This window comes from Dama dama, chromosome 32 (assembly GCF_033118175.1).
Source record: "Dama dama isolate Ldn47 chromosome 32, ASM3311817v1, whole genome shotgun sequence".
NCBI lineage: Eukaryota > Metazoa > Chordata > Mammalia > Artiodactyla > Cervidae > Dama > Dama dama.
Genome location: NC_083712.1, coordinates 7,716,244 through 7,730,620, shown reverse-complemented (window position 1 = coordinate 7,730,620; position 14,377 = coordinate 7,716,244). Strand labels below are relative to the sequence as shown.

Sequence of the window (14,377 nt, the reverse complement as noted above, 5' to 3'; positions counted from 1 at the left end):
ATGGAATCTAGGAACAATGCAACTTACTTTGTCCTCCTGGACCTCACGCAGAATCCAAAGGATCAGAAAGTCCTTTTTGTTATGTTCTTGCTCTTCTACACTTTGACTGTGGTGGGCAACCTGCTCATTATTGTGACTATAACTGTCAGTAAGACCCTGAACTCACCGATGTACTTTTTTCTTGCTAGCTTATCAATTATGGATGTTGCTTATTTATCTTCTATGACACCCAGATTGATTTCAGATTTGTTCTTTGGAGAAAATACTATATCTTTTGAAGCCTGCATGAGTCAACTGTTTATAGAGCACATTTTTGGTGGATCAGGAGTCTTCCTTCTGCTGGTGATGGCCTATGACCGCTATGTGGCCATCTGTAAGCCCTTGCATTATTTGGTTGTTATGAGGCAAAGGGTGTGTGTTGTGTTGCTGGTGGTATCATGGTTGGGAGGTTTTCTGCACTCAGTAAATCAGCTTAGCACTGTTTATGGGTCCCCATTCTGTGGCCCCAATGTCACTGATCACTTTTTATTTGATATGTTCCCCTTATTGGAACTCATCTGTACTGACACTTATATCATTGGCATATTAGTGTTGGCCAATGGAGGACTGATCTGCACTCTTGTTTTTCTGCTCTTACTCATCTCCTATGCAGTCATCTTGCACCCTTTGAAGAACCTGAGTCAGGAAGGGAGGCAGAAAGCCCTCCAGAAATGTGGTTCCCACATCACTGTTGTTGTCTGCTTCTTTGTTCCTTGTATTTTTATGTATGTAAGACCCGCTAAGACCTTCCCCATTGACAAATCATTGAGTGTGTTTTTCACAATCATAACCCCCATGCTGAGCCCATTAATCTACAGTCTAAGAAATTCTGAGATGACTAATGCTATGAAGAAGCTCTGGAGAAAAAAGTCAGATCAAATATTAAATAAGTACAATATCTATAATGAAGAAACTAATTTAGCTTTAGGACCAATTTCTTTGTAATGAAAAATCTTTATAAATGTGATGCAAGATTTCCTTCTTTCTAAAGTATTTATAATAATTAAAACTGAACTGCTTGTTCATAAATAATGACAATTTATCTGCTAGCATGCAACCTCTCTATCTGGTTTATCTGGTTTAATTATTGCACCTGGAGAGGTGGAATACATTTACAGTTAAAGCATCAATAAATAAGGTAATATGTTAGTCAATGAAATTTTTATAGAATACACTAATTTTTAACTAACCTCTGGGTTTACTTTCATTACTTTCTCATTCCTAAAGTCAGATTCTTATCTTTTACCTTCATTCTAATTATTATAATAGTTGAATTGTTTAATGCTATATGGACCATATTTATTCAATTTCATTTGCTTTACCACTTAACTTTTTAGTGTAAAATTTTTTAAAATCAAAATTGAAAATATGATAAATATTACAAATATTAAATAAAGAATCCATGAAAAATGAAAGAGAGTAGAATAAACCTCATACATATCCCAAATCAGTGTCCCTTTCTTCTCCCAGATGCAATCACTTTGTTTCTGAGATTCAACTAATAATCTTTGCAAAATACAAGTGTGTTTTCATATATGTTTGTTTTGATGCCGCTGTGTATAAACTTTTCACTACTTAGCCTTCTGAAGATCTTTAAATGCCAGGCCATATGTGTGCATGAGGGCTAAGCTATTTCAGTCATGTCCAACTTTTTGCCACCCTGGGGATGGTAGCCCTCCAGGCTCTTCATCCACAGGATTCTTCAGGCAAGAATACTGGAGTGGGTTGCCATAACTTTCTCCAAGGGATCTTCCCAACCCAGGGATTGAACCCTGTCTCTTACGTCTCCTGCACTGTCAGGCTGGTTCTTTACCACTAGCACCACCTGGGAAGCCATACTAGTCCATATAGACTTAAGTAATTGTCAATTTGCTCATACTGCTTTACTTTTTTTAATGTAGAAATATTGGTTTATTAATTTGTAAAAAATGTACCATGATAATATATGATGTTGATCATGCAGAATATATATAAATTCTCTGAAATATGTTCTCAATTTTTCTGTAAATCAAAAAGAATTTTCTTTTTAAAATTTTTATTTGTGGTGGCTCAGTAATAAAGAATCCTTCTGCCAATGCAGGAGACACAGGTTCAATCCCTGGATAGGGATGATCCCCTGGTGAAGAAAACAGGAACCCATTCCAGTATTTTTGCCTGAATAATTCTATAGACAAAGGGACCTAATAGCCTACAGTTCACGGGGTTGCAAAAAGAGTCGGACAAAACTTAGCAACTAAACAGCAACATAGTTGGTTTACAATGTGCTATTTTCCACTGTATAGCAAAGTGAATCAGATATAGGTATACATATATCCCCTCCTTTTTTGAATTTCTTTCTGTTTTGGTCACCACAGAGCAATGAGTAAAGCTCCCTGTGCTATGCAGCAAATTCTCATTAGTTACCTATTTTATACATAGTGTCAATACTCTATTTATGTCAATCCCAATTGCACAATTCATCCCTTGCCTGCATTTCTCCCTTGGCATATGTATGTTTGTTTCCTACATCTGAGTCTCTATTTGTGCTTTGTGAAGAAGATCATCTGTATCAATTTATTCAGATTCTACATATTTGTGTTATTATACAGCATTTGCATTTATCTTTCTGATGTACTTCACTCTGACAGTCTCTATGTCCATCCATGTCTCTATAAATGACCCAGTTTCATTCCTTTCTATAGCTGTGTCATTCCTGGCTCTTACTCTACTTCTTTATAAAGAAGTAGTCTTTTTTTTTTTTTTTTTATTAGTTGGAGGCTGATTACTTCACAACATTTCAGTGGGTTATGTCATACATTGACATGAATCAGCCATGGAGTTACATGTATTCCCCATCCCGATCCTCCCTCCCACCTTCCTCTCCACCCGATACAGTCTTTATAAACTGGATATGACATGAGTTTGAGCAAACTCTGGGAGATGATGAGGAACAGGGAGGCCTGGGGCACTGCAGTTCATGGGGTCACAAAGAGTGAGACATGACTGAGTGATTGAGCAACAAAGATGCACTAGAATTGATGTCCATGAAATAGAAAAGAACAAATATGACTCCTACTGGATCTTTTTCTTTTACTTTAAACTTTGTATTCTATTAGTTTTGGTACAAGTTACTCACTAAAGGGATGATGCCTATAGCTTAAAGAATGTAACAGAAATGGCTCATCTCAGGTAAAATGCCTTCTATGCATGAATATTAAAATAAAATACATTTGTTTAGCTCAAGGAAACATCCTGACCAGGCCCACCACTGAATGACTGCAGGAAATAAGAAATTAACACATGCCCTCTGGAGTATGGCCAAAAGTAGAAAATATTTGCATCGACTTACTGCCTCTTAAAATTTTGCTCCTTCATTTTTGCTCATTCCATTTTTGTTTTATAAAGGAACTAGCACACAAACCCATGGACGATGATCCTTTCAAACACTAGCCCACTGTATCCTCTCTCCACTAGCTTTCTGAATAAAGTTCCCCTTCCTTGTTCTAACAACGTGCCTCTCATTTTATTGGCCTGATGTGTGGCAAGCAGTACACACTTGGACACAATGACAAAAAGTCATTTTTCTTATAATCTTAGCCAATCATTCACTTTAAGAGTCTCATTTTTATAGTTTTTGTTTTGTTGGTAGGGATTTTATGCTTAATATATTTCATGCACATTTTTTAGGAATGGGTGATAGCTTTCAATATATTCTAATGGTTAAGAGCATAGTCTTTGAGAAAGATTCTTCTAAGATCAAATTTTAGCTTTGCCACTAATAATGCAAACTTTGGCAAAATATGCCTTTCTTATTTTTTATTAAATGGGGGAATAATGAAGATATTTTTAAGATCAAAGAAAATAATCCAAGTAAGTTCTTAGACACCTGAAAGTGAAAGGAAAATGAAAGTTGTTCAGTCATGTCTGATGCTTTGTGACCCCATGGACTGTAAGTCCTTGGAATTCTCCAGACCAGAATACTGGAATGGATAGCCTTTTCCTTCTTCAGGGGATCTTCCCAACCCAGGGATCAAACCTAGGCCTCCAGCATTACAGGCAGATTCTTTAGGAACTGAACTTAAGTGCTCATTAATGTTAGTTATTTTGAACACTTTATTGCCAATAATAAAGTCCTCTAAATTGTAATAGAACTACTCACCTGGCCTAGAGTGTTAAACTAATAAATGTATAACATATATATATATATATATATATATATCTTCCATGGTGGCTCAGTTGTTAAAGAATTCCCTTGCAATGCAAGAGATCTCCTGCAATGCAGGATACCTGGGTTCAAACCTGGATAGTGAAGACCCTCTGAAGAAGGAAATGGAAACACACTTCACTATCCTTGCCTGGGAAATCCCATGGACAGAGGATCCTGGCAGTCTACAGTCCATGGGGTCGCAAGAGATGAACATGACTTAGTGACTGAACCACCAAATATATATGTCTGTGTGTGTTTCTGTTTATATATATGAGCAGTCAGTCAGTTCAGTTGCTCAGTCATTTACAACTCTTTGTGACTCCAAGAACCTCAGCACACCAGGCCTCCCTGTCAATCACCAACTCCCAGAGTCTACCCAAACCCATGTCCATGATGATGCCATCCAGCCTTCTCATCCTCTGTGGTCCCCTTCTCCTCCTGCCCCCAATCCCTCCCAGCATTAGGGTCTTTTCCAATGAGTCAACACTTCCCATCAGGTGGCCAAAGCATTGGAGTTTCAGCTTCAGCATCAGTCCTTCCAATGAACACCCAGGACTGATCTCCTGTAGGATGGACTGCTTGGATCTCCTTGCAGTCCAAGGGACTCTCAAGAGTCTTCTCCAACACCACAGTTCAAAAGCAGCAATTCTTCAGCGCTCAGCCTTCTTCACTGTCCAACTCACATCCATACATGACTATTGGAAAAACCATAGCCTTGACTAGATGGATCTTTGTTGGCAAAGTAATGTCTTTGCTTTTAAAATATGCTATCTAGGTTGGTCATAACTTTCCTTCCAAGGAGTAAGTGTCTTTTAATTGCATGGATGCAATCACCATCTGCAGTGATTCTGGAGCCCCCAAATATAAAGTATGACACTGTTTCCACTGTTTCCCCATCTATTTCCCATGAGGTGATGGGACCAGATGCCATGATCTTAGTTTTCTGAATGCTGAGCTTTAAGCCAACTTTTTCACTCTCCTCCTTCACTTTCATCAAGAGGCTTTTTAGCTCCTTTTCACTTTCTTCCAATAAGGGTAGTGTCATCTGCATATCTGAGGTTATTGATATTTCTCCTGGCAATCTTGATTCCAGCTTGTGCTTCATTCAGCCCAGCATTTCTCATGATTTACTCTACATATAAGTTACATAAGTAGGGTGACAATACACAGCCTTGACATTTCTTATTTGGAACCAGTCTGTTGTTCCATGTCCAATTATAACTGTTGCTTCCTGACCTGCATACAGGTTTCTTAAGAAGCAGGTCAGATGGTCTGGTATTCCGATCTCTTTAAGAATTTTCCACAGTTTATTGTGATCCACATAGTCAAAGGCTTTGACATAGTCAATAAAGCAGAAATAGATATTTTTCTGGAACTCTCTTGCTTTTTCCATGATCCAGCAAATATTGGCAATTTGATCTCTGGTTCCTCTGCCTTTTCTAAAACCAGCTTGAACATCTGGAAGTCCACGGTTCACGTGTTGCTGAAGCCTGGTTTGGAGAATTTTGAGCATTACTTTACTAGCATGTGAGATGAGCGCAATTGTGCGGTAGTTCGAGCATTCTTTGGGATTACCTTTCTTTGGGATTGAAAGGAAAACTGACGTTTTCCAGTCCTGTGGCCACTGCTGAGTTTTCCAAATTTGCTGGCATATTGAGTGCAGCACTTTCACAGCATCATCTTTCAGGATTTGAAATAGCTCAATTGGAATTCCATCGCCTCCACTAGCTTTAATAAGGCGCACTTGACATTACATTCCAGGATGCCTGTCTCTAGGTGAGTGATCACACCATCGTAATTATCTGGGTCATGAAGATCTTTTTTATGCAATTCTTCTGTGTTCTCTCGCCACCTCTTCTTAATATCTTCTGCTTCTGTTAGGTCCATGCCATTTCTGTCCTTTATCGAGCCCATCTTTGCATGAAATGTTCCCTTGGTATCTCTAATTTTCTTGAAGAGATCTCTAGTCTTTCCCATTCTATTTTTTTCCTCTATTTCTTTGCATTGATCACTGAGGAAGTTGTTTGTTTTTTTTTTAATCTCTCCTTGCTATTCTTTGGAACTCTCCATTCAGATGGGAATATCTTTCCTTTTCTCCTTTGCTTTTCACTTCTCTTCTTTTCACAGCTATTTGTAAGGCCTCCTCGGACAGCCATTTTGCTTTTTGCATTTCCTTTCCCTGGGGATGGTCTTAATTACTGTCTCCTGTACAACGTCACAAGCCTTTGTCCATAGTTCATCAGGCTTTCTGTCTATCATATCTAGTCCCTTGAATCTATTTCTCACTTCCACTGTATATTCATAAGGGATTTGATTTAGGTCATGTCTGAATGATCTAGTGGTTTTCCCTACTTTCTTCAATTTAAGTCTGAATTTGGCAATATGGAGTTCATGGTTTGAGCCATAGCCAGCTCCCAGTCTTGTTTTTTGCTGACTGTATAGAGCTTCTCCATCTTTGGCCTCAAAGAATATAATCAATGTGATTTTGGTGTTGACCATCTGGTGATGTCCATGTGTAGAGTCTTCTCTTATGTTGTTGGAACAGGGTGTTTGCTATGACCAGTGTTTTCTCTTGGCAAAACTCTGTTAGCCTTTGCCCTGCTTCATTCTGTACTCCAAGGCCAAATTTGCCTGTTACTCCAGGTGTTTCTTGACTTCATACTTTTGCATTCCAGTCCCCTATAAGGAAAAGGACATCTTTTTTTGGTGTCAGTTCTAAAAGGTCTTGTATGTCTTCATAGAACCGTTCAGCTTCAGCTTCTTCAGTGTTCCTTGTTGGGACATGGGCTTGGATTACAGTGATATTGAATGGTTTGCCTTGGAAATGAACAGAGATCATTTTGTCATTTTTGAGATTATTATGTGTGTGTGTGTATATATACATATATATATATATATACACATATATATGTATACATATATATATGAATTCATTAATTAATCTAATTTTAGGAAAGGTTGTGCATAATTTCTCTCTCTCAGCTGGGAAGAACACTGTGAAAGCTGACTGGCCTTGTATGCATTCTTGCTTCTAATGGTACTTTGTACCCTTGGCCTTACTTGAATTTCTTTTTCTTGTCCTTTCCTTATAAACTGGCCCTGTAGTTTCAAAAGTTGAAGTGACACAGCTGTAAGTCTGAGTCCCCTAACAACACGTGTGTGATAAGTCAAAACTTGATTTTGCTATGAACATGAATTCATTATAACATGCTAGTAGTATATGTAAAGACTCCAAATATAGGAAGTTAAGAAGCAGTATAGGGTGTCTATTTTGTTAAGTATCACATATCCTGAGCTAGAAGAGAATTTGTCCCAGAATCCACCAGGGAAGCCCAAATTAATGCTTAATTAATATTTACTGAATGAATGACCATCATGCCTAATTAACCCTCTTAGAAGTAACTGCTTGTGCAAACAAAATAAAACAAAACAAACAAACAAACAAAAAAAAACACATGCACAAAAGTGGGAGGCTCTTATTAACTGAATGCTTCTGAAATTGATGACATTCCACTAAAAGTGATGACGATGTGGGGAGTTTTATGTCTGGTACATGGGAAAGTTCTCATCTGAAGGCACTGAATTATGTCTATCTATTCTATCCAGTTAAATGTTTTAAAGAATCTTTGGATGGTTTGGTTTACAGATTCTAATCTGAGCTACAGTTAACAACTTGCAGAAGCACACCCGAAAAGGACAGGAATCCTCAAGGAGATGCTGTACTGTTGATGCTAATCGTGCTGTCGTTGGTTAAACTAAAATGGTGCCGCCTCTTTCCTGACCTAAGAACCACTGCGCTTTTCCATTGTATGTTTTCATAGTATGCAAATTCAACATCCCTTCATAATGAAAAAAAAAAAATCCCCAACAAATTGAGTATAGAAGGAAAGTACCAAACATAATTAAGGCTGTATCTGACAGAACCACAGCTCGTATTGTACTCAACTTTCAAAAGTTGAAAGCTTTCTCCTTAAAATATGAAGCAAGGCAAGCGTACAGTCTATATACTCCTTTAAAACTTAAGACTGCAATAAAAAAAATCTGTTAAAATTTTATAATTTTTTTCTACACATAGCCCAGGTCATCTCTGGAATGAGATAATTTAACTTAATTTTTGACTATCTGTAATGGTGCTTCCAATGCTAGCCAGTTTTATCATTTAGATCTCAGCTTAAACATCACCTTTTAAGAAAGGTCTTCTCTGATTACAGTATGCACAGTAGAATTCTCCCTCTTATTTCTATCACAGTACCCAATTTGTTTTCTTATAAGCATTGCATAAGACTACAACTAATTTATTAAATTGTCTCCTTCTTCACTGTCTGACTCTAGTATGAAAATATAAGGTGCATGTGGGAAGAAACTTTTACATGGCTTGCTTCCTGTTTATGAATTGCTGTGTCCTCATGCATAACACAGTTTCTGGTATAGAATAGCTATCTTTTTATTAAATTATGAAAAATAATTTGACAAAAACATAAATATTTTATATTTAAAAACATAAATAAATAAAAACATAAATAAACAAAAACATAAATATTATATCCAAATTACTGATAACATTTTATGTGTAACAAATGTCAAGACAGGATAAACTGAGTATGAAATATAAAGAATGATAAACTTGCTATGGCAATTGTGGAGACACTTGATGAATTAATCTTCACTGGAACAAAATTATTGGGCTGATATTTTGTTATTTGGAAAGAGTCTAAAAATGGTTATAGAGCTGTTTTTTTCTCCCTGTGATATCTTTTTAACCCTAATTCTGTGATGTGGTTTAATAGTATCTTTACATATACATGTTGCTTTAAAATGTAGTGGAAAATCCCAGTGAATTTAATTAAACAAGAATCAGTCTTGGCCCCATGCCAATTTTGACAATAATAAATAAAATCAGAATAGATTAAATGTCCAGTGATTTTTTTTACACTATTGGGAAATATGATGATATCTTTTTAAGAACATATATGCATTTTCAGTATGTTCTTTGTTAAGCTTAATGCAATGCATTAAGAGGAAGAAAGAAAGAAAAGCAGCACAAGAAAATAGCATGTCAACATTTCAATTCAACTTTCAACTTGTCTGACCATGGGGTCTCAAATTGTTGGACATGACTGAGCTGAACTGAACTGAGTTTTATCAAACCAACTCGATTGAATGAAAAGGACTAAATAATTGAATGGAATTTTTCTATACTAAAATAGGTAGGAAAAGAACTTACTTGAGATCAATTTCCCTGGGAAAAGGCTAGTTCCTGTCTTCCCATGGAAATACAAGATTTGCAATTCTTTTGGTTAAATTATCCTAGAATGGTAAACTTTTCTTCTTTCTTTTTTTCTTTTTATTTCTTTTTTAGTGTGCTCTGTGTAATTTCTTTCAATAGTCTACAGTGAAAATGGAAACCTTCTGAATAATCAGACAAGTCCATGGAGGAAATAAACAGCTGAATAAAGGAAAAATATCCTCAAGCAGTCTTTTGATCTCTGTTGTCATACTGGATGAGAAGATTTCCAAGGCTTCATGAGTGAGTTAATACATCTTTCAGATTGTGAACATTTCTCCACAAGGTGAGACTTAAATAGATAGTGGAATTCAGGCTTCACAGTTGTGTGACTATCCTGTGTAAGAGAGTAAGCTGTTCTGAAGCAAGTCAAACTTCAATTCCAGTTCTAGTTTTATCAGATAAAGTGTGTGACCTTGGGGAAATTACTTCAAATAAAATGTGAGAAATGCCATTATTGAGACTGTAATATGAAGTGTGATATATTAAATGGTGAGTGCATGATTGGAATCCATCTTGGTAGCTTTGAGCAGTTGAGTGATATGCATTCATGCATGCTCAGTCTCTTCAGTTGTATCTGACTCTGTGTGACTGTATGGACTGTAGCCCACTAGGCTCTTCTGTCTATGGGATTCTCCAGGCAAGAATACTGGAGTGAATTGTCATGCTCTCCTCCAGGAGGTCTTCCCGAACCTGGGACTGAACCCTCTTCTCATGTCTCCTGCTTTAGCAGGTGGGTTCTTTACCACTAGAACCAGAACACAATTTAAAAAAAAATCACTTGGACTGCTTCAGGAGAACAAATTGTTTGAGGTGAGAATAAAATAGGACATAATTGGTGAGAGGAAATTGCACTGGGCCAGGAAGGAAATGAGGGTAGGGAAGGATTAAATTTGTGATACATTTTGAAATTAGAGACTAGAGGATTTGGTAAAGCTCTGAAAAAGGCATATGAGATCAATAAGTGAGTGAAAAGCACTCTGAGATTTTTTTTTTTTTTTTGGTCTGAGCAAATATATTGAAGGTGATATCATTTAATGAGACGAGGAACAGGATTTCTTTATTGAAAAAATATTTCTTGTGAAAATACCAAATTGATATCCAATTAGAAATGTCCAAAATTGGAGGTGTTACATGTACAAGATTCAAAATAAGTGCACGCATACAGGCTGGAGACACAAAATTACACTATTTCAGTAATTACTGCTCAGGAAGAAAGAGGAATATTTTACTAAAGACCCCAAGTGAGTTTTGAAACAATCCAGGTTACTGACTTTATACCTAAAGTTTGATCTGCTCTGACTGAATATGTAAATTATATTACATGGGACTCAGTGGTGCACATTTGGAATTTCATAAATGGGGTATCTTTCAGTGGAATTCCCTTTTTATCTTTCCTTGTTCTTTTACTTTTCCTTGAAAGCTTAATCAAAGCATTACTTCCTCTCAGAGGTCTTCCCTTATTCCAGATTGATTGATATAATCTGACACTGTGACTCTTAGCATTGTATGGATATTCTGTAATGGCCTTTAATTCATTGGCCTGGAATTGTTTGATCCCTTGCTATGTGTCATATCACTGAAGATAGGGAAATATGCCTTATTCAAGTTGGTAACTATAATGCTTGTGATGTATTTGACACAGAAACTCCATATACATTGTTTTAATTGAATGGATTAATAAAAAGATTAATTTAAAATGCCTGTTGAGGTTTGACAGAAAACAAAATTCTGTAGATCAACTACCCTTCAATTGAAAAAATAAATATGCATATTATTTAAAATGAGTAAAGGGAATAGGGACAAATGAAAAATAAATAAATAAATAAATAAAATGCATTTAAAAGTGTTCTCCCTTGTTTTGCAGGTAAATTGCTTCCATCCAGATTAGATGGAGCCAAGGAACAATGTAACTTATTTCATCCTCCTGGGCCTCACACAGAATCCAAAGGAACAGAAAGTCCTTTTTGTTCTGTTCTTGCTTGTCTACGTTTTGACTGTGATGGGCAACTTGCTTATTGTTGTGACGATAACTTTCAGTAAGACCCTGAATTCACCTATGTATTTTTTTCTTGCTAGCTTGTCATTTATAGATTTAATTTACTCTTCTTCCATTTCCCCCAGATTGATTTCAGACTTGTTCTTTGGGGTAAATACAATATCCTTCCAATTTTGTATGACCCAGCTCTTTACTGAACACCTTTTTGGAGGATCAGAGGTCTTCCTTCTGCTGGTGATGGCCTATGACCGCTATGTGGCCATCTGTAAGCCCTTGCATTACTTGGTCATCATGAGGCAGAGGGTGTGTGTTGTACTTCTGGTGGTGTCCTGTGTTGGAGGTTGTCTACACTCAGTAATTCAACTTAGCACTGTTTATGGGCTCCCATTCTGTGGCCCCAACGTCATTGATCACTACATGTGTGACATGTACCCCTTATTGGAACTCGTCTGTACTGACACCTATGTCATTGGCATCTTAGTGGTGGCCAATGGAGGACTGAGCTCTGCCATGGTTTTTCTGCTCTTACTTGTCTCCTATGGAGTCATCCTGCACTCTCTGAAGAACCTGAGTCAGGAAGGGAGGTGGAAAGCCCTCCAGACCTGTGGCTCCCACATCACTGTGGTTTTCTGCTTCTTTGTCCCCTGCATTTTCATGTATTCAAGACCTGCTAAGACCTTTCCCTTTGACAAATCATTGAGCGTGTTTTACACAGTCATAACCCCCATGCTGAACCCATTAATCTACAGTCTAAGAAATTCTGAGATGACTAATGCTATGAAGAAACTCTGGAGAAACACAATGAGATCAAGTATTAAATAAGTGTGTTATTCATCAGGAAGAAACTACTTTAGCCTTAGAAACAATTTATTTGGAATGTTGAAATGTTTATAAATGAGATGCAAGCTTTCCTTTGTTTTAAAGGATTTACAATAATTAAATTAAAGAATGAACTATTTTTTTTTTTTAGAAATAATGATAGTTTCCTTGCTAAAATGTACACTCTATCATGTCTGATTTATGATTGCACTTAAAGAGGTGGAATACATTCAGTGGGACATCAATAAATAGCATTTAATGAATTAGTCAATGAAATTTTTATAGAGAACACTAATTTTTAATTAACTTCTGCATTTACTTTCATTACTTTCCGTTCTTGGTTTTAAGTTGAATTCTCATACTTTACCTCATTCTTATTATTATACTAGTTAACATTTTAACTCTATATGGACCATTCTTTTTTTTTCTATTTCATTTGCTTTACACATGAATGTTTTAGTATAATATTTAATTTTAAATCAAAATTGAAAACAAGATGAATAAGTTTAAATACTAAATATAGAAGCCAGGCAAATGAAACCTCATGCACATCACAAAACATGTTCCCCAGTACTTCCAAATGCAGTCATTCAGTTTCTGAAATTCAACTAATATTTTGAAAGTACAAGTGTATACACACACACACACACACACATATGTGTGTGTGTGTGTGTTTATGTCTCTGGGTATAAATTTTCCTTTGCACTACTTAGCCTTCTGAATATCTTTACATACCAGTGCATATTCAGTTCAGTTCAGTTCAGTTGCTCAGTTGTGTCTGACTCTGTGCGACCCCATGAATTGCAGCATGCCAGGCCTCCCTGTCCATCACCAACTCCTGGAGTTTACTCAAACTCATGTCCATTGAGTCGGTGATGCCATCCAGCCATCTCATCTTCTGTCATTCCCTTCTCCTCCTTCCCCCAATCCCTCCCAGCATCAGGGTCTTTTCCAAGGAGTCAATTATTCACATGAGGTGGCCAAAGTATTGGAGTTTCAGCTTAAGTGTCAGTCCTTCTGATGAACACCCAGGGCTGATCTCCTTTAGGATGGACTGGTTGGATCTCCTTGCAGTCCATATAGACCTAACTAATTCTCAGTTTCCTCATACTGCTTTGTTTTTATGTATAAATACTCACTTATTAATTTGTAACAACTGAACCATTAGCAATATAAGAATTTTAATTGTGTGGAATATATAGAAATTTTCTGAAATATGTTCTCAGTTTTCCTGTAAATCTAAAAACATTCTCTTTTTAAATTTTTATTGCAGTATACAGTCCATAGGGTCGCAAAGAGTTGGACACGTTTGAAGCAACTTAGCACACATACTCGCATAGTTGCTTCACAGTGTTGTGCTACTTTCTGCTGTACAGCAAAGTGAATCACCTACACATACACATATAGCTCTGGTGTTCTTCGAGTTTCTTATTTAGGTCACCACAGAGAATTGAGTAGTGTCAATGCATAGGTTCTCATTAGTTACCTATTTTATTACTCATTATTCTACCCAAAACATCAATAGTGTGCATATATATATATATCAGTCCCAATATCATAATTCATTCTACACCTGCTTTCCCCCCATAGTATCCATATGTTTCTTCTCTACTTCTGGGTGTCTATTTCTGTTTTGTACATAAGATCATTTATATCAATTTTTTTAACAGAGTCTACATATATACATTATTATACAATATTTGCATTTCTCTTTCTGACATACTTCACTGTGTATGTCATTCTCTAGGTCCATCCATGTCTCTATAAATGACCCAATTTTTTTTTTTTTCATTTTTATGGTTGAGTCATTCCTGGTTATGGCTTTACTCTTTATATAGATACACTAAAATCAATGTAACAGTAATGGGAAAGAACAAACATGACTCCATACTGGATCTGTTTTACTTTAAACTTTGTATTCTATTACTGTTGCTACAAGTGAATCACTAAAGAGATGTTGCCTGTAGCTAATAGAATACAAAAGAAATGGTCCATCTCTGGGAATGCTGCCTCCCATGCCTAAACATTAATATAAATATTAATATAAATT

The 14,377-nt window shown here is 36.5% G+C and overlaps 2 protein-coding genes across 2 annotated transcripts; both read left to right on the top strand.

The window, feature by feature from the left end:
- On the top strand, positions 1-984 carry LOC133050370 (olfactory receptor 4A47-like). Its single transcript, XM_061134525.1, has one exon. It carries the CDS (start codon positions 1-3, stop codon positions 982-984), a length of 984 nt encoding a protein of 327 aa, XP_060990508.1.
- A 10,416-nt stretch (positions 985-11,400) lies between these two features.
- On the top strand, positions 11,401-12,330 carry LOC133050369 (olfactory receptor 4A47-like). Its single transcript, XM_061134524.1, has one exon. It carries the CDS (start codon positions 11,401-11,403, stop codon positions 12,328-12,330), a length of 930 nt encoding a protein of 309 aa, XP_060990507.1.
- Positions 12,331-14,377: the final 2,047 nt, after the last annotated feature.